General features: G+C 45.5%; 1 protein-coding gene across 10 annotated transcripts in view; it reads right to left on the bottom strand.

The window, feature by feature from the left end:
* The window catches only part of KIF1B (kinesin family member 1B), a 74,959-nt gene that overhangs the window by 24,306 nt on the left and 26,333 nt on the right, over positions 1-24,320 (bottom strand). For 6 of the 10 annotated variants that reach the window (XM_066334524.1, XM_066334527.1, XM_066334529.1 and 3 more), the window contains 10 exons: positions 23,944-24,023; positions 21,516-21,622; positions 20,681-20,764; positions 20,336-20,516; positions 19,899-19,971; positions 8,472-8,568; positions 7,612-7,760; positions 7,101-7,270; positions 5,588-5,725; positions 4,658-4,906 (listed from right to left, as the gene is read on the bottom strand). In XM_066334524.1, the coding sequence (XP_066190621.1) occupies positions 4,658-4,906; positions 5,588-5,725; positions 7,101-7,270; positions 7,612-7,760; positions 8,472-8,568; positions 19,899-19,971; positions 20,336-20,516; positions 20,681-20,764; positions 21,516-21,622; positions 23,944-24,023 (1,328 nt within the window). Of the gene's footprint in view, positions 1-4,657; positions 4,907-5,587; positions 5,726-7,100; positions 7,271-7,611; positions 7,761-8,471; positions 8,569-14,403; positions 15,859-19,898; positions 19,972-20,335; positions 20,517-20,680; positions 20,765-21,515; positions 21,623-23,943; positions 24,024-24,320 lie in introns of those variants that run through there. The other 4 variants (XM_066334531.1, XM_066334532.1, XM_066334533.1 and 1 more) reach the window with 2 other exon arrangements.

Genomic DNA, 24,320 nt, shown 5'->3' with positions numbered 1-24,320 from the left:
CAGCCAGAGCCTGCTGGCCCAGGGCTGACAGGGATGATGACACACAGAGCAGAGGGTGGCTGGATGGAGGGTGGCTGGAGATGCACCACAGTTGTGAATGGAGCTGTTAGCAAGCTGATAGAACCTATCAGGGAGCTACTGATTATAGAGAATGAGGTCGTTGGAAGGGATAAATTACAAAGAAATTGATCTGCTATGCTCACACAGCCCCAGTTTAGTACTGAACATGTAAAACCACTCTTTTAAAAACAGACTATTTTCCCTCTTCTGTATTCCTTTGGTAACACTGTGTGCAGAATAATGAGAAACCCACAATAAACCCTAAGTCATCACTTAGGTTTCTGGGAAGATTCAGTGAAAGTACAGTAAACAGTAGAAGACTGGCCGTCTTCACAGGTAAATCTCTTTAGGAGCATTTTCTCTCTTTCTTTGAAAAAGCAAAACATAACAAATAAGACATGACAGCACTGCTGTAGAGCACCACACAGAAATTACAGTTTCCAAAAGAAAAGCAGCATTTAGGCCCCACAGGGGATGATATATTTTAAGTTATATACAAGCAGGATCTGTTTTGGAGCAGTTTGGTAACCAATTTAATTGTACAGACTTTAATTAAAAGTCAGACTAAAGTTATTACGTTATTTTATGTTTCTGTAATGAATTGCAGTAGTTTTTAAGTAGCTTGAGCAAAACATTAAATGTTGAGAAGCTCAAGTCAGCTGAGAACAGCTCTCAGCAAGGGAAAATCTGGAAGGTTTCATTTACTAAGTGAGCTGTTTCAGAGTTCAGGAGAGTGCTGAGATGCACAGAAATTTAACCAATAGTTTTACCAGTCATTAAATTTAAAGCAACTAATTATGCAATTTTAATAAATCTATGCACATTAAATTATACTAAACAACAGCAATTTATTTAACTAATTTCTTCCTTACAGCTCTTTTTATCAGTCTTTAGTATTACGTATAATTAATTCCTGTTATGTACAGCTGTTATTGTTTAAGATTCCTAGGGAAAGTCCTGCCTGACCAAAGGGAAGTGCTGCTCCTTGGGTTCACATGCCCCTTCCAAGGATGAATGAATTCTTTTGCAATGACAAGGAAGTCAAACAGGTGTCAGTCATGAACCAAGGACACAAAAATAATGCTACCAAAATAAAAGTGGTGACACAATGCAGTAGAGAAGAGGATGATTAATATGGCTATAAAAGTAGCACAACAAAAAAAAATGAAGAAAACCATACAACAACAACAAAAAAACCAACTGTAACATAACACTTCACTAATATTAGGATTTAATTCCTTTTCAGTCTGCTTCAAAGTGAGGTAAACACTGATAATGAAGGGCAAGGCACAAGAGACTAAATTTCAAGTAACAAAGTGAGAAGTTCATTTTTTTTTCCTCTAACATTTTCATTTTTAGCTTTGGACTTTCAGGGATGCTCATCTGAGAAATCAGCACCAACCACAGAGGAAAACAGTCCCTGAAACTGGAATGGTTCCCTTGGACTGGATCTGGGATGGAGCTCCCAAAGGTTCTGCACTCAACACAAAAACACCAGTCTGAAAAGCACATTTCCAGGCAGGGAGAACAGACATTTCCCTACAGAACAGAATCCAAAGGGCCTTGCTCTGATGTGCACAGAAGGAGTGTCACTAACTAAAAGAGTCAGGCATTGCAGAAGCCTTCTCCCTTCAAAGCCAAACTAATGGAAAGTGAAAGCATCACCTGCACGAAAAATAAAAAAATATGTTTATTTGCAGGGCAAAAGTTCTGAAGGTGCTGCTCAACATGTGACAGCCAAAGCATTCAGAGCTGGATTAACCATGACCATGTCAGACCATCCCAAGGAAAAAAATTATTTCTCTTCTTCTCCAGTTTGCTTCCATCCCGTCACCTTGTTCAGTGGAATCCTTTTAACTTAGAAAAAGAAAAGCACATAATGCAAAAAAGTTTTAATTCCTGTTTGCTGATGAAAATGCTGCATCTCCTCTGTAGGGCAGAGAGCAACTGCTCATGTGCTGCAGCAAAGCAGAGCTGGGTTCTGCAGCACTGTGCTGCCAGTGCCACTCCAGCTGCTTCATCCTGAGACACTGCCGAGTCAGGAGTGGAGGAAACCTTAATCCTCTCCTCCTCTCCCCACAGAGCCCCTCAGTGTCCCCCTGCACTTAGCCCAGCAGACTGAAAGAGGGGAGCTGGATTAGCAGAAAGATTGGTGAGGTAAAATGGCATACTCACAACAAAACTAGAAATTAAATTTAACAAACACGGTTTTTTAAAAAAACCAAAACAAAACCAACAGAACTCAGAAGGATGGGAGATGTTTTTAAAATAAACACATTAGGATTTAAATCGAATACCCCATAGTCCTCTCCCACCTCCCTTAAAAACAAAGCAAATGCCTGGTATGTCACACCATTAAACAGAATCAGCCCTGAAGAAACCCAGCATGCCAGAGGAGATGGCTAAAGGGACCAGCTCTTTTTCCTCTTCTTTCAGAGTTACAAATGAAAGACAGTCATAGCACAGAGAGAGAAAAGAAAGGAACTGTGATGGCCGGGGAGCTGGATAACCACATGATCCATTTCTCTGCCTCTTCCCCTTCATGACCTGCACTTGTTATTGCTGACAACCCCCCAAAATACCACAAATTGCTTTATTTGTTCTTCGCATTCTATAACATCTCGACCAGGCCACAGCTGGAAGTGATAAGGGACTCTGGTTCTGTTACAAACTGAAGGCTACCTCGTGCTCAGGATAATACCTCTGCAGATGGGCACACCCCTGGCACTTGTAAGGCTGCTCAAAAGCAGAATTCTCACACTGGAAGACACAGAGGACTCAAAATGGTTTCTGCTCAGTGGTGCTGGACAGTCTAACAGCCTCTGCTGGCAGAATGGGCACAACACAACAACAGGGATGGAAACAAGAGAAACCAACCACTGAGAAAGTCACTCGGCTGCAGCCTCCTAACAGCAGCCAAGTCTCATCCCTCAGCAGTCCCAGCTCTGCACATGCAGCTGACACGCTGAGGCAGCAGTGCTGCAGCCTCACTGTCCTCCCAGACACAGCTCACAGCTCCCCACACAACAGGGAATGGAGGCAGGCTGTGAGACTGCCAGGAAGCACAAGTGTTTTCACACACACTCTATTTGCTCAGCTTGTGCCCTGCTTCCTGAGGCACTGGTGAGTGAGCACCAAGAGCTCAGCTGTTTCCCAGGCCCCAGGGGCACAGGGAGCAGCCCTGGGCCCCAAGGAGCTGACAGCCAGCCCAAAGCAGCACAGATGGCTTCCCCAAACTGCCTCCCCTCCTGAGACAGATGACCAGGGTTAGAGACGTGGCACCATTGCACACAAGGGCACAGATTCACAGATCCCAGAGGACTAACGCAATTTCTTGCAACTTTAGTCATTTTTGTTTCAAAAACTGGATCAAGGAAGTTCCAAGTTTCACTACAGACAAAACCTGAGGTTAGACAAACACACTACACTGAACTCAAAGCTTGATAAACACCAGCAAACTCAATCTCTCTTTTTCATAAATCATGCAAACAAGTATCCTGCATTTGAGGAAACTGCATAAAGACCCCACCATCCTGACCCTGAAGTCTTCCTGCTTACACTCACAGAGAAGGATAAAGCCAAGCTCTGGTCCCTTTTCCTTTGTTCCTCCCTTCTGCTGCCCATGGAGCCTATTTTCTGTACCACACCTTTGGCAAGCACCTTAATGAGGATGCTGTCTTCCAGGGTAAGGAAGGAGGCACAAAAGCACCACTGGGGGAGTGGGAAACAGCAGAGAGAGGAGCCAAGCCACTAAATAAAAATGGTTCTGTTTCTTGTCATGAGAAACATGTGTTAGCAAGACTGTTACTGAAGAAACAGCTCAAAGAACTACATTTCTTTAATGTAACTTGCTGTCCTTAAGGGTCTACACCACAAACTGAGGTATAACAGTGCCTAATTCTATTCTGCAAAACTCAATAATATTCTAAAATACATCAAGCAAACTTGTTTCAGGAATTCAAACATAGTGCCTGGGGAAAGTGCTGATACACACAGCCAGTGAATTTCAATGCTGATGACCTTTCACAGTGTAATACTAGCTACAGAGAGTCAAGCACAATCTGAAAAGCCAAATTATCTCAGAGAACACTCTTCTCCTCATCCGTTCTTCTTTCTGCTCATGCCATCTTTTTGTTTGCATAGGATGTTAAACCTATGCATAGGCTTTCAAAAAACAAAATATTTCTGGGTTTGGACTAAGGACTTCTCACCATAGCCAGATTTCCTTCCATGGAAGAAAGTAACACACTAGAATTCTATTTTAGTGGCCCTGCAATGGCTAAATAGGGAATTCTAGAAATGTTTGAATACTGTACACAACCCCCCGTTCATTTCAAGCTGCAGTAGTTATCTACAGCTAGATTCACTCACACTGTCACATCTAAGGGCTGTTCTCTCAATTACCACTGAGGTCTTCACGGCCCCAGACACAGAATTTAACACTTGACTCTGAACTACACTCACTACATTCTCTGGCAATTCCAATTCACCGACACGGGTGTTTTGGCTAGACTGAGCACCTGTGGCAAAGGCAAAGCCATTGCACCTGCAGCAAGAGCTGGTCCCTTTTGGCCATCCTCAGAGTAACCTCACCAACCTTCCCACTAAAATGAACCAGGGGGATCTGTCGTAAAACGGGTCGCGCCCATCATTGAAGAGGTCTGATCCCTCCTCAGTCCCCACGTCGGAGCCAGTGTCATCCACAAAGGCCTCATCATCCAAGTCCTCCATCTCATCCTGCTGCTCGTCTGCCAGCTCCGTGACGTCCGAGTCGGCCGTGGAGAAGGTGGGGGACGGCGTGCGATCGGCCAGCCGCTCGTTGACGCAGCCGTGGAAAATGGGGGAGCTGCACATCAGCGAAGGGACACGACAGCATTAACGGGGCAGCCCCTCCCAGCACACACAGCCCTGCACCAGCAGCGCCCTGCAGCCTCCCGGGCTGCCGCCGGGAAAGGAGCTCAACAGAGCCTCCAACAGAGCAGGGGGCAATGGGAACGGAAACATGGCTGAGCCTAGAGATCTTGACAGGACAAAAGGAAACAGAAATATAGCTGAGCCTAGAGATCTTGACAGGATATCCATTTAACAGAGCTACACTTCTTATTTCCAACGAAGCAGTTCTGCAAATAAAAATATTGTAAAGGCGTGGCCGACAGCAGGAAATATTAAAGAATCCCCTCAGACACTTCCCTAAGGCATGACCAAACTATTTGAACTACACAGCTGAGAGACTCTGCACCACTTTTTCAGTATTCTTCATATCCTCAGAGCTCTGCTCCAGTGACTTTAGACAGAACTTAGCCGGTTTTATTATTTTGAAATAAATTTCTAACTTACTAAAGGTTCGCTCAAAGCAGATTCTACTACATGACACGTGAACTGGCAACGTTCTAAGGAGCATTTTCTACTCCTAACTGTATGTGAAGTGTGCCCAGCCCCTGTCAGACAGGGGGCAGCTGTCACAGAGGGCACAGGTGCACTGAAGGCCCCGCGTGGCCAGAGGAGGCAGGGCAGGGACAGTCCGTACCTGCCCACGAGCTTGAACCAGTGGAAGCGGTCGTAGAAGGGGTCGCTGCCGGTCAGGGAGCCCTCGGGCTCCTCCTGGCTGCCCGAGGCCACTTCCCCAGCGCGGTCATACATCTCCCGCATCAGCTCCAGCCTCTGCCTGCGGGACACAGCACAGCTCAGCTCAGGAGAGAGAGTCAGGGGTTCACCCCAGTGCCTTCTCTGCGGGACACAGCACAGCACAGCTCAGGAGAGAGAGAGAACACAGTGAGGGGTTCACCCCAGTGCCCTCTCTGCGGGACACAGCACAGCTCAGCTCAGGAGAGAGGAGAAAGAATAGAGTGAGGTGTTCACCCCAGCGCCTTCTCTGCGGGACAAAGCACAGCACAGCTCAGGAGAGAGAGAGAACACACAGTGTGAGGTGTTCACCCCAGTGCCTTCTCTGCAGGACACAGCACAGCTCAGCTCAGGAGAGAGAACAGAGAGTGAGGGGTTCACCCCAGTGCCTTCTCTGCGGGACACAGAACAGCTCAGGAGAGAGGAGAGAGAAGGAGAACACAGAGTGAGGTGCTCACCCCACCGCCTTCACCTGCACCAAATCACACCCAGCAACACAGGAGGCTGTACCCTGAGTTGGGTGCTTCACTGATTCCCCAAAACGTTAGAGAGCCTGGGGAAAATCTGGCCAGCTCATCCCTCTAAGCACAAGGCAAGGTCACTGCAGAAGCTTACATAAATCTTGGATTTCAATTCACTTCTAAATATTTCTCTTGCACATCTAATTCTGGCATATTTTTTGCTTCCTTTTTCACATCAGACTATGTTGCTGAGTAATTTCGGCAGTTCTTTACATTCCACTCCAGAAATGTTGGCGTTTTGATTCAAAAGTTAACTGATTCCATTACAGACTCTAATTAGTCATTTATTTTATGGAAGAAAACAAGTACTTTACACTGCAAGATCCTGTAAGTTATTAGTAGGAGAGAAGTTCTTCAGCCAGTATTTAGAGAATGGGGAAAAAATGTCATTTACATGTAATGAAAATAATTCAGATTGCAGTCAGATTTTGTGACAGAAATCGTGTAGCTTAGAAATAAGAATTTTATAATAGAATAAAATAGAATTCTATTTCTATTCTAAAATAGAATAGAAATAGAATCTTTCTAGAAATAGATTTTTATCATAAATTATGCCCTATACTGCCAGGTTATGTAATGCAGGTGGCAAGGAAATTATTACAGTGAAAGGACTGAAAAAAGCAGCAATGCAGAGAGATGAGCTAGGATGAGTTTTCCTACATTCAAAAGATATAGTCTAACCTCAAATTACAGAAATTAGATGTGGAAGTAAGGTGAGAAGCTGGAGAAAAGCGCACTTGTTCCCACACTCTGGAAAGCTGGTATTTATAACACCCCACACTGTGTAGGAAGTTTGGGAGGACACCGAGCAACAAGAGACAAGGAACAGCAAGGGGGAAGTTTCCGAGCGCAGGTTTTGGGCACAGGGAATGGAGCTCTCTAGCACTATGGACATACTTGAGCTTTTCCAGGGCCCAGTAGTGCGTGGCCCCGTTCTTGAGGTCCTGCACCTCCACGGCCAGCACGGTGCGGGCGCTGGGCCGGCTGCGGTGCGCCTCTGCAGGCAGCAGCTCCGGGGGCAGCGGGGAGTACAGCGTGTCTGTCAGCAGCACGAACTGGAACTGCACCTGCAACACACAGCACGCGGCGCCTTTGGTGCCCAGGGACACGGGGTGGGCATCACACAGTGCCTTTGGGCGTCAGCAGCCATGGGATGGGCATCAGACGGTGCCTTTGGTGCCCAGAGACACGGGATGGGCAGCACACAGTGCCTTTGGTGCCCAGAGCCACAGGGTGGGCATCAGACAGCAGCCCCAGCCACTGACTCACCCTTTTCTGAACCCTCCTACAGCCCAGATTAACAAGCAACAGACAGACCATTTTAGAGACTACAAGTGACTCAGAGCATTTGCAGCAGGATTGTAAAATCAAAACTGATGGACAGAAAATTCAAAGAGCGGCTCCACACCTTTTTCTTTAACTCTACACTGATTGCATTGGCCTCCTTCAGATACACTGCGTTTCCCCAGAGCTGGTCCCTCAGGGAAGTGAACTGGTGGAATTTCCACTTCCTGAAAGCCCACTGGGCCAGTTCATATTCGTGGCGTGTCCAGGGCACTGGGAAAGCAAAGACAGAGAGAAATAAAACAATGTGGCTTCTTCTCAAAACCATCCAATGCAGTATCCCTGCTGACTGTGCCATCAAGTCCTCAGCACATTTATTTTTTGGAAGAATAGAAAACAAAGCCCTGCGTTTTCACTATTTGTTGTGGAAGAACTGGACTCAAACTTCCCTGACATTAGCAGCGGAGATTAATGACCATGTAAACGAGATTTTGAACAGAGGAAGAAGTTATTTGGCAACGAGTGGAATGAGAGTAAGTATAATGGGAATAATAAATTATCACTGTCCAGAAATGGAGTTACACAGACATGTCACAGCATTCTAAGAATTCCTAGCAAGGAGGAAAGAGAAACTTCAAAATCAAAACAAGGAAACAAAGGCAACAGTGTTATTTTGTTTTAAGACATCTGAGCTCCGTTAGTGCCAAGAAGAGAGAGATTCCTTCAAGGCCACCAAATAAAAGCTTGGGGTAAAAGTAATCTACTTTGTGCATCAGTTGTATTTGGAGATGTAAGTCTACTGTTCATGTGGAATGTATTCTATAAATGGGTATTTGGAATCTTGACGCTAAGAGGATTACAGATCAAGAACTTACAGTGCTCTGCAGCTTCCCAAAGCAAGTTTTCTATCTATCACAAGAGATAATACAACAGCTGTTCCTTTAGACTTGCCTATATCCAAATTATGTTCAGCTTCACACTCACCTTCCTCCTCCTCCTCCTCTTCCTCCTCTGTCGTTTCAGCTGCCAAGGACCGTGTCTCTACCTGCTTCTGGAGGGCCTGCAGTTTACTCTCATAGTCCTGTGGGGAGAGAGGAGACTCTGTGTAGGACAGACAGGAGCCAAGGAAGCTGGGGGACACCGAGAGCTCAGAGTGACAGGCACAGGGCACAGCACACAGACAGCCCAGCGTGCCTTTAGTGCACACAGCACACACAGCCCAACGCCAGCAGCACAGAGGGGCTGGTTTCTAAAACCACCACATTGACATGTTCACAGTGTCGACAACACAGAAAGGGTTGGGATGTTCTTTTGGTGAGGTTTTTGCTAAAGACAGGAAGAGGAGGGGTTTGTTTGGAAGCTGCCTGCTGCTTTCAGAGAGGTAGGAGAGAGGCAGAAATAGAGAAAAATGCAAAAATAAATTTGAAAAGGGAGGATTATTCACCTTCATTTTCTCAAACAAGAGCATCATTAATTTGCCTTTTTATACAAAAGAAGTTCATTTCACATATTAGTGGGGGCAGCACTTGGTTTTCAATCAGACTTTCACCATGGCACGTAAGCACCACGCCCTCAAATGTGTATTTAATGCATCTGGAGATAAAATCCCACCACTGCCCCAGCAGAGAAGTCCATGCAGTGGCTTCCCCTCGAGGAACACTCCAGCAACAGCTTCTGGTACAAGAGCATTTTCTTCCTGTTCAGACCTTACTGTGCCTTGAAATACTACTAAAACCTAATGAGTTTTTTATTATTTGCTGGTAAAACAGATACAAATTAGACTACAGTGCTCTTGGTCTCAAAGCCTATCTTACTAGGATATTCTATATTTTTAAGACAAACCTTTGGCATACGTTACACAAATTAAACTGGTTTCTCAAGGTTTTTACACAAGAGTTACAACAATTCTCTAAAGAGTGTTGCTGAGTTCTTAAGGAGAATTCTTGAAGCCACTCATCTTGTATTCCAACCTTCTCTCTTCCACAGCTCCAAATCCTAAAATTCTTCTCCAACGCCCAGTTTGCAGTAATAGGTTCTTAGGTCCAAGAGCTACAGAATAAAAGCTTTACATTTTCTTCCCATCCCACTTAAACATCCCACCTGAAGAGCTGCACCACTTAACCACAACATGACTGTGGCAATTCAAACCGGCTTCAGTCAGAAAGGCTTTACACTCTGTTTGGAAAGGAGCTACACCTCCAGAACATTCCTTCAGGTTCATAAGTCATATTTTCTGAAAACAGCATCAATAAATGGTAGCTGTGCCCTTAGTGCAGGATTTTGAGTATCATGAATTCAATATCCCTGAACTTATATGGCCTTCATATGATGACTGCATTCTAATCACCTTTTGAATATTTTATTTGGCTAAAATGCTCCTTCATTTGTTTCTGCTCCATTCACCATCAGCTGGCTACTTACACAGGAAGTAACCTCAGCCCAGCAGCACTAAATACTGCAAATAAAACCCCACGTATCTTTTCTTTTGATATTCATTCTGAAATTCTTAAAGATTCACCAAAAATCTATTCTGGACTCCACAAGACTTCTCATGGAAGTATCAGACTTATTCTGCCCAGCATAATCCTGATTTTTTTTTAACATATAGGCACCTTTTTGGACCTATTTCTCCCACTCCATGCAGATAATGTTATTACATTTGGAACCAAGATAAAACTGGCCAGATGCAAAGTGACACAAATAAGCTTCTCTCACTTGCAAGGAATGGCAAAATAACTTCTTCTCCTGTAGTCTGAAGTCAATAACATCATTTTGAGCACCTAGATTGTAGCAATGGAGAGCTCTTCAGGCAGTGTTTGAATAGAATCTTTCCAGATTCTTTTGGAGAAACTGAAAAGTTGCAGAGGGAATGGGGGAGTCAGGGGAAACAAGAAAGAAAAAGACCCCAACCCACCAAGAAACCCACACCCCACAGACTCGGACCAGACAAAGCTTTTTCAGACCAGCCTGGAGCAGTTAAAGCAGAACACTGCAGCACTACAACTGAGATGTGATGTCTGCCAAGGCACTGCCCTGTGCGACTCTCCCCTGTATTGGAGGTGCACAGAAAAGTCCGTTTCTTTTGTTTTCAATGAGCAAATAAATGGAGAACAGCCAGCTCTGTGTTTTCTTCCAGAATTCAAACAGCACACAGGATGGTACAATGGGACAGCACTGAAGACAGGAATGGTTTATAGCTCCTTGTGCTACAAAAAGCTCTGATTTTCTTTTATACTGAATTTAAATAAGCTGTCTGAGATGGACACTTCTCTGCTGCTTTCCACATAACAGCAGAAACACCAGGGTGGATGAACTTACAAGAATCAGACCAAGGAACAATTAAAGAAACCTTTTTTAACTCTGCTGGAAAAAGCCCAACCCCAAGATAAAAAAATAAAAGCAGGACAGGCCTGCAGTCAAGTTCCATTTCCATTCCACTGAGACAAGTCTGACACTTACAAGAGTATTCCGTAGTTTATTGAAAGAGCACTTGTTACAATACAAACCGCTTCTGCTTTTCACAAGGCAGATACTTGCTCTTAAGACAATCCAAAACAATAGACAGATCTGAAAATCCCATTTAATTCAAAGGCAGCTCACTGCTTTCTTTACAGTACAAATAGTTACACAGCATAGATTTCTCATGTGGCAGCTCCTGAAGAGATTTAATGGGAAGTATCCAAGAAAAATTTCAACATATAAAAAAGAAATTTCAGCATATAAAGGACACAGTGAGGGAGATATTGAAACTGTGCTGAATGTACTGATAAAAATAGCATCCTCTAATTGGACAGATCCCTACATTTGGACTGCTTGGGGAAGGATGGAGTCAATCTGAGTGAGGAGCATTAGTGATGTGCATCTAACCCCAGTATCCCAGGAGTCCCACAGCCCCCGGAGCAGCTCCAAAGGCCCAGGTGGAGCCAAGCCAGCTGCCAAAGCACAGCACAGCAGCCCTTGGCAAAGGCAGCTGGACTTGGAAAAAGAGCACTTCCACCGTGGATGCCACGTTTCCATGCCCCTGAAAGCCTTTTCACACAGACATCAACGGAAGCAGCTGTCTCACTGTTCATTAACTCCATTAACACAGGATTTGGAGTGAGTGGTGTGTATGTCTGAACAGTGCAGAGACCCACAGTTCTCACACTGCTCCCCTTATCAGATGAAGCACTGCACTGCAATTCATACAATACTCTTAAACATGCTCCTAAAGACCAGGGAAAAAGCTGCTTCCTGGAAGCAGACTGGACTCCATCCTGACACTGTCTGTCCTTTTGTGCTTTGTCAGATCATACAGCAGAGCAGGCAGGGCTGTTCTTCCAGCGCTGCACTGGAACCCTGGGTCAGACAGACTGATGGCACCCGCTGCTCCCCAGCACCACCCAGGCATTTACAGAGCTCTTCTCTGAGCTTTAAGCTGAAGTAAGCTGGCACAAACATTTAGTGTTTAGCATTAAGGCATCAAGTAGCAGGAGTTTCAGTCTCCTGTCAGTACATGTAGTTCCATGGGCCTCGGAATTACCCCATGCTCAATCACGTGGTGATTTCATACAGCAGCACAATCCTCAAAACACGGGCAGGAGCTGGAATTACTCTGGCCTCCTCCCACGACCCAACCCTGTCAGGCTCCTGTGCTCCTCCTGAGCTGGGAGCCTTTTCCCAGGCATGCATCTTTACAGAGCCCAAGCTTTTTGGAGGATGTAGAAGAACTCATTATGCTTGACAGGCACAAAACCCAAGTGCAATGCACTGCTAAAAGAGGATTCTAAAATAAAGACAACAGCAAAACATTACTGGCAGCCCAAAACTCATTCTGCAATTTGGACTCAAGCTCAAAGAAAGTACTGCTCACCTACAAGCCTTCTTTTCTTTAAGAATCAGGACATTTTTGGAAATGATGCTTTATTTCCTTCGTTCGAGTAGGCCAAAGCACGAGACAAATGCAAGTTAAAAAGCCAGATGTGGACACAGAATTAAACCTGCCATAAAGCAAAACTCCAAGTGATCAGAGCAGTTTGTTCTTTTAGGAGTTGGAGGACTGCCTTTGTATCTCCTGCAGCAGAGGCCACTACCCCTCCAGTGATACACATGCTGAGAATTAAGAACTGACACCTGATTAACTGATAGGAAAATGGCACGTGTGTTGCAACAGCACCTACAACACACCCAGCAGAGGCAGGGGAAAAGTATGATAGGACAAAAAAAATATGGAAAAGAAGCTTAAGGCACTTGCCACTCACCTACAGCTATGCTGAGCCACACACAGGTAACAATTGCCAGTAGGGCTTATATTTTATAAAAAAAATAAGCAACCTCAAGTAAATTCAGGATACTTGTGCAAAACAGCACAAATACACTCCAAAGTGGACCTACCTTACCAAATGTGGTAGAGTGGTCAATTTTGTGTTTAAAATTTTATTCAAGTTAAATTTAAAAGCAAAATAGGTCTTCAAATATTCCTTACAGTTAAGGCCACGGATTTTCAAAAGTAAGAGCAACTTCGTCTTGCACTTTTGGAAACTCGGAAAAAAACCCTGTATCATTAAGGTTGGGACCTCAAAGCCTATTCCTTAATCACTAGTTTTTCAGTAATTTGCTTGAAACAATCTGAAGCAGGAATTGCAACTTCTGTGTTACAGCAAATCACCAGCAAGCACAAACCCCTTCAGAGCAAAACAGACATGAAAGATTTTAACTCGCATTTTGAGTGTGGGGAGGAGAAAAACGAATTATTTCCTCCTCAAAGCAACCTTCTCCTTTATTAAATGAGTCTTGAATTCAAGTTTAATCCAAGACCAGAGGCACTAACATGAGGTATCACATTAAGATGAAACAGTTCGATTCTCCCATCTCACAGGAGAATTCAGCCAACACAAAGTAGTGATTTATAAATCTTCCTAAGAATAACTATTTCAAGAACATCTCCCAGACCCATGCCTGAGAAAGCTGAAAACATAAAAGAATTAGCTTTTTGAGTGCACCAGAGTGTTGAAAAATCCTACTTCCTTTCCACAATCTCAGTATAATAATTAAAACCTATTATATTTAGAGATACAATGGGAATTAGAAAAAGCTTATTTGCAAATAATTGCTTCAGCATTATATATATATTCTGACATAAAATTCCATTCAGGCTGGTTTAACTGTCACAGCAATTTCATACCAATAATTATGAACTTAAGCAGAAGGAGAAGAGACTTCTACTCAGGGAGTGTGACCCAATAGCTCTTCTTAATTTCTTTATAAAAAAGCAACACGTATCTTGTCAGCTGACAGCTTTTGGTTTATAGATTATTATTACTATTAAAAATTGAGTTAAGAGTGGAAAATATTGTTCTGAAGAACCAGATACATTTATATACAGATGGTCAGTTTCCTTATTGCTAAGAAAAAGGTCACAAGAAACATTCAACGCTAGAAACTAAATTCCTCTCTTGATTGTCTACATAACACACAGGAGGAAGGTAGCACTTGGTAAGTTCCAGACAATATTTTCAGCATTAGAAAAATACTTCAAGACACACACACACACACACAAAAAAAAAAAAAAAACTTGGTAAATTAGCTAGTGGGAAGTTCTCCCGTCCACGTCCCTCCCTCCAAGTGTTCTAGTCTATGGCAAAGGTTCTTACAATATTTCAGAGTGCCCTCCTGAGGGGTGCTGTTACGGTGAGGACAGTGCCGTGCTAAAGGGCAGTGCTGTGCCAGGGGCTGTCCCGTGCCAGGGGCAGTCCCGTGCCAGGGGCTGTCCCGTGCCAGGGGCAGTCCCGTGCCAGGGGCAGTGCCATGCTAAGGGCTGTCCCGTGCCAGGGGCTGTCCCCAGGGGTTGGTGCCGGGGCCCTGGAGCCCTGCCCGGCCCCAGCCGAGCCCGGGGAGCCCAGGGAGGAGCCCGGGGAGGAGCCCGGGAGCCCAGGGCCCGCGCCCGGCCTGCCCTCCCTGCTCATACTGTGGTTTCTCTGCCCGCTTTCAGGTTGGGGGCCGAGCACTGGCGCCGGATGCGCGGCGGCGTGCCCAGGGGCCCGTGGTGGCCCGGCCGCCCCGGGGCCTTGGGGCCGCTGTCCCCAGCGCTGTCCCCGGGGGGCTGCTGCCGCCTGTGCTGGGCGCCCTGCGGCTCCGCAGAGTGCAGCGCCTCCGAGGAGCCCGAGGCCTGGCGCCGCAGCCCCCTCTGCGAGCCGCTGCTCAGGGAGTTGCTCCTCCAGCGCGGGTGCTGCTGGCTGCAGGGCTGCTGGGGCGGCGTGCCCAGCTGCTGCCGGGCGATCTGGATGTTCTCGGCGCTCCTGGGAGGGCCACAAAGGCTCCACGGCTGCTGAGCATCTTTACAGGCGCCTTTGCTTTCCTTCTCTTTGCCTTCCTCTTTGCTCTTGTCGTCTTCTTTCGGGATTCTAACCTCGATGACTTCGTCCTCGGTGATGATGATGTGGGTGCCTGGGCTCCACGAGTTCCTGTGTTTGGGATTGCTCTTGAAAGGAAAGCGGGGTTTGCGGTTCTCGGGTGGAATGAAGCGGTGAGGCATGTTCTGTCGGCGGAGCTGTTTGGCTATCTCCTGCTGCTGTAGATTTTTAAACCGAATCTGCTCTTGCCTCATCCACCGTAAACGCCCACGTCGGAACGCTGGATCGCCTGCCATCAGCTGAGACACACGCTCCTCCTTAGCAAGATCCTCCTTCTCGCTTCTCTTCGCCTCGTCCGTGGGCTTCTTGTCCACATCCACCGCACTGGCAGAGTTTGGAGACTTGGCATTAGCCACGGTCGACTGAGCTTTGTCTATCAGGGGTAACACCTTCTCCATTTTGAGCATTTTATTTCTGAGAACTTTAATCTCTTCATCCTTCATGTTGTTCTGCTTCTTCACTTCTTGCAAGATATCTTCCAATTTGTCTATGTGCACCTTTAGGTCGTCCACATCGGTTATTCCTTTCCCATTGGCCATCACATCTTCGATCTTTTCATCTCCGACTCCCACCGTGTCCCAGACGTCCCGAGCGACGGCTCGCCACGATTCGCGCTCATTGGGGTCCTTTTTCCCGTACATGGCACAAAGCTCTTTCATCTTAACAATGGCCAGGGCCTCAATCTCCTGCCTACTGTGCCTGAAGTCATTGAGTGCTACCTCATAGCATATCTCCTTCACAGCCTGTATCTTTAGGTCTGAGATGGTGACCCATTTGGAGTCCTTACTAAGGCGTCGGCGCTGGGGAATCTGGTACATTTTAATGGGTTCTCGTTTCTTCCCACTGCTGGGGAGGCCACACTTTTTTACAATGGTTTGGAGCTTGCTGGGGGGCAGCTTCTCTCTCAGGGAAGTGATCAGTCTCCAACTCTCCTCACACGATCTCTTGTCCGAATCATCCCCACTATCAGAGTCTGCATCCTTTGGAAAAACAAAAATCAAGAAGTGGCCCCAAAATAACCAAAATTAAAATTGTAAGAAAATGGAAAAGCTAAACAAGAAGTAGCAGGCAAAGAAAACTAAATCAAAAATCAAAATAGAACAAGTGATAAGGAGGTCCCTGAAGACTGAATGTTAGGGCATTAAAATGTATCTTCAAGAGTCATGGACTGTCAAAATTGGAGCTCTTCACTAAATAAAGATTAAATTATATTTAAGCCTTCTCATCTCAAAATAGCTGATAATCTGAACTCTTCCCTCCCGAACCCTTCCAAAATCTTTTAACAGACCAACCAAAACCAAGCTCCTGGTTTTAACTCTTAAAACCAAGTGTAAACTGCACTCCACACATGCTACAAAGACATGCAAATCCCCGCCACACACATTTGCCTTGGTGACTGCTGCTGCTTCTTTCAGCAAATCCTCCCCAGGAAGGTGAGCACAACAGCCATCACAGAAGATGTCATGAGCAGCAGAGTAAGTCGGGTTAACACTGGTTAGTAACGTTGCACGTGGTTGCAGGGATGCTCAAGTTTAGAATCCATTTCACTACAACAGCAGCCAGAGAAGTGTTAGACGATAAGGAAAAACGAAACAGAAGCGGCCGAAAGGCTCAGTGTTAAAAGGACTGTAAGTGCCACTATGACAGATGAAGACAGTGGTTCATACTCCAAGACTTGCTACAAGCTAGAAGGACATCCAGAATCAGAGTTTCAGAGATGGGTTGTGGTTTGTTTGGTTTTTTTTCCATTTGGCACCTTGTTGCTTAGTTTAAAGGAAAAACCCATTATCAGTCTTGTCTGTCCGAAGAATGAGTTTCAGCAGAATGCAGAGTAATGACTTTCTGGTTTTAATTGTTTTAATACGAATTCTCTATTTCATATCCTTGATTTGTCTTCTTCTCAAACCCTAGAGCCTGGAGCTTCCACACACTTGCTAAGCATTATGCGTTTTGCTTCTTCATTACAAGTTTTCCACCTTTTGCTAAATGATTTTTAATGAGCAGAGCTTCAGGTTTCCATATGCTAGGAATGTCTGTTCAGATAAACTGCCACCAGGAGTTAAAGATATCCATCATTGCTTACTGCAACCAGGAATTAAAATCAGACCACTTTTCTTTACAGGCTTATTAAGACATGTCTTTAAGAAGCAAAAAGTCCTGTGTATCACTGTGATCCAAACACCTTCAACACAGCTGTCAGTGTCTAATGCACCTCTGGCTAACATCCCTGTTTTCCACATGGAGATTGGGAGCACATGAGAAACCAGGAACAGAAACAGCCAAAGGAAACCCAGGTCACTGAGCCAGCACCAGAGGCTCCTCGAGTTTACACTTTGGCTAGATGACAACGAAGAATGGGGAATGCAACATAATTTGGGGGGCATTATGAAAGGAAACACTCCTCTGCCCTATGGTAAAGACTCACATTATTGAACTCCTTGTAACTTAATGTAGTTTTAGAAATAGTACTAGAGAATCAACCTGTAGTTTTAGGTGAAAATACAGGCAAAACACTGGTTTAGAAACTCTTTGTGTTTCTTTTTTGTCAGTTTACAGCTGACAAAATTTGTGTCCTGAGGAAACAGCATCTACCAAAGTGCACGCTGCAGTGGAAACCAAAGGTTCCCTGGAGGAAGCCCCAGTGCAGCTGGGCCACTCAGGGACACAACCAGGAAGGAAATTCATGAACTACTCCAACATTAAGTCACAAGTTTCACAGGACTGATATTTAAAAATCTACCATAGAACTATTTATGGGTGAAGCATGTCTTCATATCAAAACCTGATGAAGAGACACTGAGTCATTGCCCTGCGTGCACTCAGAGGTTACCCAGACCAATTAATGCAGCTAAAATCCACATTCCAGTGTCAACTGGCCACTGCAGAGGCATTATGACCATTTTAGCTCTATAACACAACTTCACATTCCATTTGTGAAATGGAGAACAACTACTTCTATTCCCTAGTAATACTAGCAAGGCAAAGATATTTCACTTGGCATTTTGGGGGGACGAGAGCTATTTTTTGTACTGCACATCTAACAAATAAAGATCCAGATTGTTTTGGTTTTATGCTGAGATTCCAGCCAATCTGGTAAACAGGATTAGCTAGCTTCTTACACCTGAGATTCCACTCCAGTTTGGACCAAGAGGAGTATATATATATATTTCTCTCTCAGAATCAGTCTGACTCAGCAGTAAGGCAGAGCACCTGACACTGCAGCAGTGTAAACACTTTCAAGGCACACAAGCTGAAATGCACTCCCAGATTTCCCACTCCTTCCTCAGCTACATCTGCATGGGTGCACTAACCCTGTCCCTCCCAGGCTCTGCACACTGCAGCACACAAATCAAAGCTGTGCTGCCACCTGAGACATCCTCACTGAGCACTGTGCTGAGCAGGATGCTGCTCCCTGCCCAAGGCCCTCCTTTGATTTGATCCCTCACAGCTAGGCCAGGGATCCTGCAGAGGCAGGCAGGGTGGCATTCCACCTTGCTGCACTGACTGAAACCAGCAAGAACAAAACAAACTTGAAGAAACCAGCATCTTTATTACAATATTAACCAATCCGCTCGCTAAAGAGCCTCGCTTCATCTGAAGTATTTGGGGAAATAAATTCCCTTCAGAACACTTTATCACTTTATAAAGGCAGCCTTATTGGAAGCAGCTTCCCAGACAGCCAATTTCACATCTTTAATTCATACAATAGCTCAGCTTGTGCCTGTCAGCTAAAATTTAGGGAAGGGAATTCCATTACTTGCATCTCATTTGATACATTGCCAAAAGTTACTCAATACTCTAACTATTTTTATTTTCACATCTTTACTGTACTATTTTTTTGCTAGCAAATTTGAACTATAAAATTCCAGAAAGGAAACATGTAAATTAGTCACATTTAAACTTTTTTTCTGAACTAAGGGTTGCTTTGGTCAAAGTCTGCAGCCACTCCTCTCCATCCAGGAAATTAGCCCCTTGTGATGAAATATTAGAGATGCAGAAGTCTCTAAGTGTGTAATAGGAATTAAAAAAATAAAAAGTAGCTTTTTCCTATGGAATGCACAGTACTTTGCTCCATTCTGGCCGGGGGAGAAGGGCAGGAGCTCTGCAGTGCCTTTAACCCACAGTTTTCAGGGGTCTCCAACTCATACTACAAACACGAATCACGAGTTTGGAATTTTTATCAGAATTCTGGCACCACTACATTTGTGTTCTGGCTGAAGACAACCAGCTAAAGCAGAATCAGGAGATTTGGGGTTCTTAGGGAAATCTAGATTTCATTCCTGGGTTTGGTTTTGTTTTCCAAATTTACAGGGTGCTTGAAGAATGCATTGATTTCTATTTGTAGCACACTTCAGAGGCATTTGTTGTGAGAAGACTGAAGTCTTCCTGTATCAGACTGAATTTATCAGACTTCCTATTTGAGACAGCTGTGGAGTGGTGGAATTCCCAGTGCTCTGAATGAGTTAACAACTGCTCCCTACTCAGAACCCCACCATTGGCTCATGTACCACCAAGACCCTCACAAGGAACTCCATGCAGGGGAGGGAGAAGGGTTAAAACATGCACAATGCAGCAACATTTTCAGACATCATTCAAAAAATAAACCTAGAGTATCAATGTTCAAGGAATCTCTTTGGCAGCACAAAATTAGTACGTTCTGGTGATCCAAGACAAAAATAAAGGCAAACATCCCAAGGAGTAGCTGTTTAGACTACTGAAAAGAAACTTCAGAAATCAAAGAGCACAAAAATGCCCTTCTTTCAGGTTAACTTGCAAGAAATCCGATCTATCCCAACAAGATTTGATTAAAGCCTCTTTACTGTCAATCACAATCTCTGAATTAACCTGAAGGAGCTCACTCATACTGATAATAATTCACTGTAGACACAAAAAAATTTGAAAGCAAAGGGAGAACTGCATTGTGCAGACAACCCAAGCAGGTTTCCTAAACTTTCAGATAAGCAAGGACAGGAATTACTGTTTGCCAAAGGCATAGTTAATCAGGAGTAAGGACACATACCAGTCTTTGCTGCTCCAACAAGAGATCAGCTTCCTCCTTCTCTTTCTTATATAAGATTTCCATTTCTTGTAATCTGAAGATGAACAGAAGAAGAGAAGTACTCAGAGGTCATTCTGTTTCATGGTGGTGTTACTCTGTGTGCACAGTCCCCTGAATTACAGCTACAAGAGCCAAAGTCATTGTCCTTAAAAGGAACTGTTCTCTGGCTATTCAATACCATGGAAGTGAAACCCTGAAGCTGCACTTCAGCCCTCACCTAAAGCTCTGCAGCATTAGGTGCTTACCTGTGATGTTTACAGGAGCTGGAGCACTGAAACCCTACAGTAAAATAAGGAGGAAGCTTTCTCAACTTCCACAGAGACTCTGTGTGGCAGAACCCAGTAACCTACTGCTGACTCTTCCTTGTTTCAGGTCGGAATTTGGAGTTATTTTATTACCTTTTCTCCATCTCTTGCTTCATGTCAATGCCCTGCTTCTCCAGAAGCTCCCTCTGAGCAAAGGTCCAGTCAACTGGCTCTGAGGGAGTCTCAGCTGATGGTGTCTTCTCTCTTTCTGCTCGTGCTTGCTCTGGGTGGTTGAACCTGAAGACATGATTTTTACCCATGATGATACGATTTCCTAGAAACAGGAACAGAAAACTCAGCTGACAGAAGAATGGTACCAATTTCTGTTTAAAACACTCCAGAAAAGCAACACTGTGCCTGAACAGCACCCAGCACTCCCTGTATATGACACCACTGTCACACAGAGAGTACAAAAACACCTACTGTAACATTTCTTACCTGAGCGCAGCTGCACAGGCTGCACAACCCTCTTGCCATTCACGTAGGTTTCTGATCGTTCACAAGGCTCCAAAGTAACAATAACTACAAAGAAAACGTTGATGAGTGAGACTTTGGAGAGTCCTGCAGAGGAACAGAAGTGTGCAAGCCCCAGAGAGCTCTCATTTGCTGCCTATGTCCATACTAACACCAAAGAAGTCTATCACCCCTGGATGTTGTGCTGCTTAAAAATAAGGACCCAAGAGGAAATCAATACTACTGATTTCTCCACCTACTACAGTTGGAAACTACTTTTTTTTTTCATGTTTTTAGTTAAGAAGGGTAAGAATTTCACTGCTATACTGGCTGCAGGCTGCAATTTGAAGCTATTACCACATAAACCAATTTCATTTTCTCTCCCTAAGACTAAAGAAAACAACAAGTCAAAACTGACCCTTTTCTCAGGACAGAAAACTTACAAATCCTGGGATTCCCTGGCCAGGTAGCAAAGAGACAGGCCGTGGGAGATGGAGCAGTGGCCTGCAGGTGTCACAGTCGGCGGGAGAAATGCCACAATCGATATGATTGAATGGCAAAACTCAGTTTATTAGAAGCGTTTATAGAATATATAGCACACCTAATAAGCTCATGTATAAAACTAAAAGTAAGAGTACTACTGGTTAAATGAAGTAGCACGAATCTGACTCCCACCTCTGCATTCCTGTGGCTTCTGCTACACATTTGATATTGTCAGAAGCACCCCCAAGGACCCCAGAGACACACTGTCTCTGTTTAAGGAAAAGGGAGGATGCCACTCAGCTGCAGACCGTTTCTGTGAGGGAGGAGCAGCCTTTACCTTCGCCGTGGTTGTTCCTCTCGCTGCGGAAGACACAGTGCTCCTCCTTGATGTGAGCCCCACTGAGCACGATGTCCTGCCGGCGCTCGGCGTCCGCCTGCCCCACCCTGCAGCAACACACAGCACAGGTCAGCAGCACTGCAGCCTCCTGCAGCCCTCACTGCACACACAGCTCCTGCAGCCTCCTGCAGCCTCCTGCAGCCTCCTGCAGCCCTGCACTGCACTGCACTCACACCCCACAGCAGCCTCCTGCAGCCCTGCACTGCACACAGACCCACAGCAGACACAGCTCCTGCAGCCCTGCACTGCACTGCACACAGACCCACTGCAGCCTCCTGCAGCCCTGCACTGCACACACACCAGCCTCCTGCAGCCCTGCACTGCACTGCACTGCACACACACCCCACAGCAGACACAGCTCCTGCAGCCCTGCACTGCACACACACCCCACTGCAGCCTCCTGCAGCCCTCACTGCACACACACCAGCCTCCTGCACTGCACTGCACACACCCCCACAGCAGACACAGCTCCTGCACTGCACTGCACACACAGCCACAGCAGCCTCCTGCAGCCCTGCACTGCACACACACCCACAGCAGACACAGCTCCTGCAGCCCTGCACTGCACTCACACCCCACAGCAGCCTCCTGCAGCCTCCTGCACTGCACACAGACCCACAGCAGCTTCCTGCAGCCCTGCACTGCACTGCACTCACACCCCACTGCAGCCTCCTGCACTGCACTGCACTGCACACACAGCCACAGCAGCCTCCTGCAGCCCTGCACTGCACTGCACACACAGCTCCTGCAGCCCTGCACTGCACTCACACCCCACAGCAGCCTCCTGCAGCCCTGCACTGCACTGCACTGCACACACAGCTCCTGCAGCCCTGCACTGCACTCACACCCCACTGCAGCCTCCTGCAGCCCTGCACTGCACTGCACACACACCCACAGCAGACACAGCTCCTGCAGCCCTGCACTGCACTCACACCCCACAGCAGCCTCCTGCAGCCCTGCACTGCACTCACACCCCACAGCAGCCTCCTGCAGCCCTGCACTGCACACAGACCCACTGCAGCCCTGCACTGCACTGCACACACAGTCACAGCAGCCTCCTGCAGCCCTGCACTGCACTCACAGCCACAGCAGCCAGGGAGAAGTGGAACTGTTGACACTACCCTTCACACCTCAAGGGTTGGGCCGGGGCTGAGTTCTGCGCTGCAGAGAACCTGCCTGCCCTGCCATCAACTGCAGAATGACAGCTTGGCAATAGGAAAGTCTTCTCTCCCTTAAAACATCTCACTGGGAGAACTAGAATGTTAGCCACCTCTCAGTTTAATGTAATTCCTTCCCTCATGTGAAACCCTTCTCCTCTGAGAAAGGGATGCGGAAGGGGGAAAAAACACGACGAGAACTTCCCATGGTGTGTTTCAGCTGGCAGACAAGGAGTAAATAGTCCAATAATCCAAACAATCACCTCCTGCACTTGAACAAAGGAGCACAAATGGCTCAGGAGGCTCTTGCAGAATAATTTGATGCCACAAGCAGTTTCATCCAGCATCCAGACAGACAGCTGGGCTGTACCCTGGAGCACGAAGATTTATGTCCACTTCAAACCCAAGTGTTTGTGCAATTCTAGGTACAGACAACTTCATTTCCAATCCTAATGGTTACAAACTTGCTCCACTTAGTAATTTACACATTTCTGATGTCAATGAGCTAGACTCCAAACTTACAATGACTTCTTAAGCCCTAAACCATTCCAGTCATCCTTCTCTGCTGAATTCCCCACACTTTGATACTCCCTTCAGTGGGCTCAATGCACATTAGAGTAGTACCATATGCCAGCCCCTCCATTTGTTCCCCAGGAACTAAGCAACCAAACACAGCTTGGTGCTCCAAAAATAATCAAAAATTGCCTCTCTCTTTCCAGCTGTTTTGATAACAAGTTTTGGAATAAAATCAATTTTTAATTCAAAGTCTGGCAATTAAATTTTATCTCATATCTGTGAATGCAGAATCCATTAAATGACATGAATGACAACTTATTTAAATAATAAAGCTACCATTCAGCCATATTCCAGTTGCTATGCTGTTTAATCCTGCACCCATCAAAATCTCTCATGCACTTCAGTAAGTTTTACCACAAACTTAAGAGGGGATGTCATGCTTTCCTTCACTGCCCAGGTGCAATAACAATTTCTTAAAGCTGAGTGACTGCACATGTTACTTTTGAACACCAAGTCGAATTAAAAGAAATTGCATTTCTGCACTTTTTTCCACCTCCAGCAATCTCATGCTTCATTTGTACCTGCAACTTGAACAGCTCGAGGCACAATTATTATTTAAACTCATGGTGTCTCCAGCATGGGGATTTAGGCAGGCAAAGAAGGCAACTCCAGAGTGTGTCAGCACCAACTCTCACCTCGTAATGCCATCTTTGATGTAGTAGAGCAGACATTCCGACATGAGTGGATCCTCGTTAAGGTTTACAAGGTGAGGAGTCTGAAAGAACAAAAGGAAAAAGTTGATTAAGAAGTGAGGTTCTGCTTTCAGACTCATTCCTGCAGCTGTGGAGGGAGGGCATTAATCCAGCACGTGTATCCAGATTATTCCATAATGGATTTTTTCAAACATAACTTCTTAAAGTGCTGCAAAGCATTACAAAGTACCAGCAAAATACAGCTCAGACTGCTTAGTTATTCAAAATATCAATCCATGGAAGGAAGAAAGGATTCAGCTGGAAAAAAAAGAAGTCCTTAAAAAAAATCTCTGTAAGCTTTGATAAGAGAAGTCAAGAGC

The sequence above is a fragment of the Sylvia atricapilla genome, chromosome 22 (genome assembly GCF_009819655.1).
Source record: "Sylvia atricapilla isolate bSylAtr1 chromosome 22, bSylAtr1.pri, whole genome shotgun sequence".
NCBI classification, from domain to species: Eukaryota; Metazoa; Chordata; class Aves; order Passeriformes; family Sylviidae; genus Sylvia; species Sylvia atricapilla.
The sequence above is the reverse complement of the archived record's forward strand: the minus strand, read 5'-3'. Positions and strand labels throughout refer to the sequence as shown.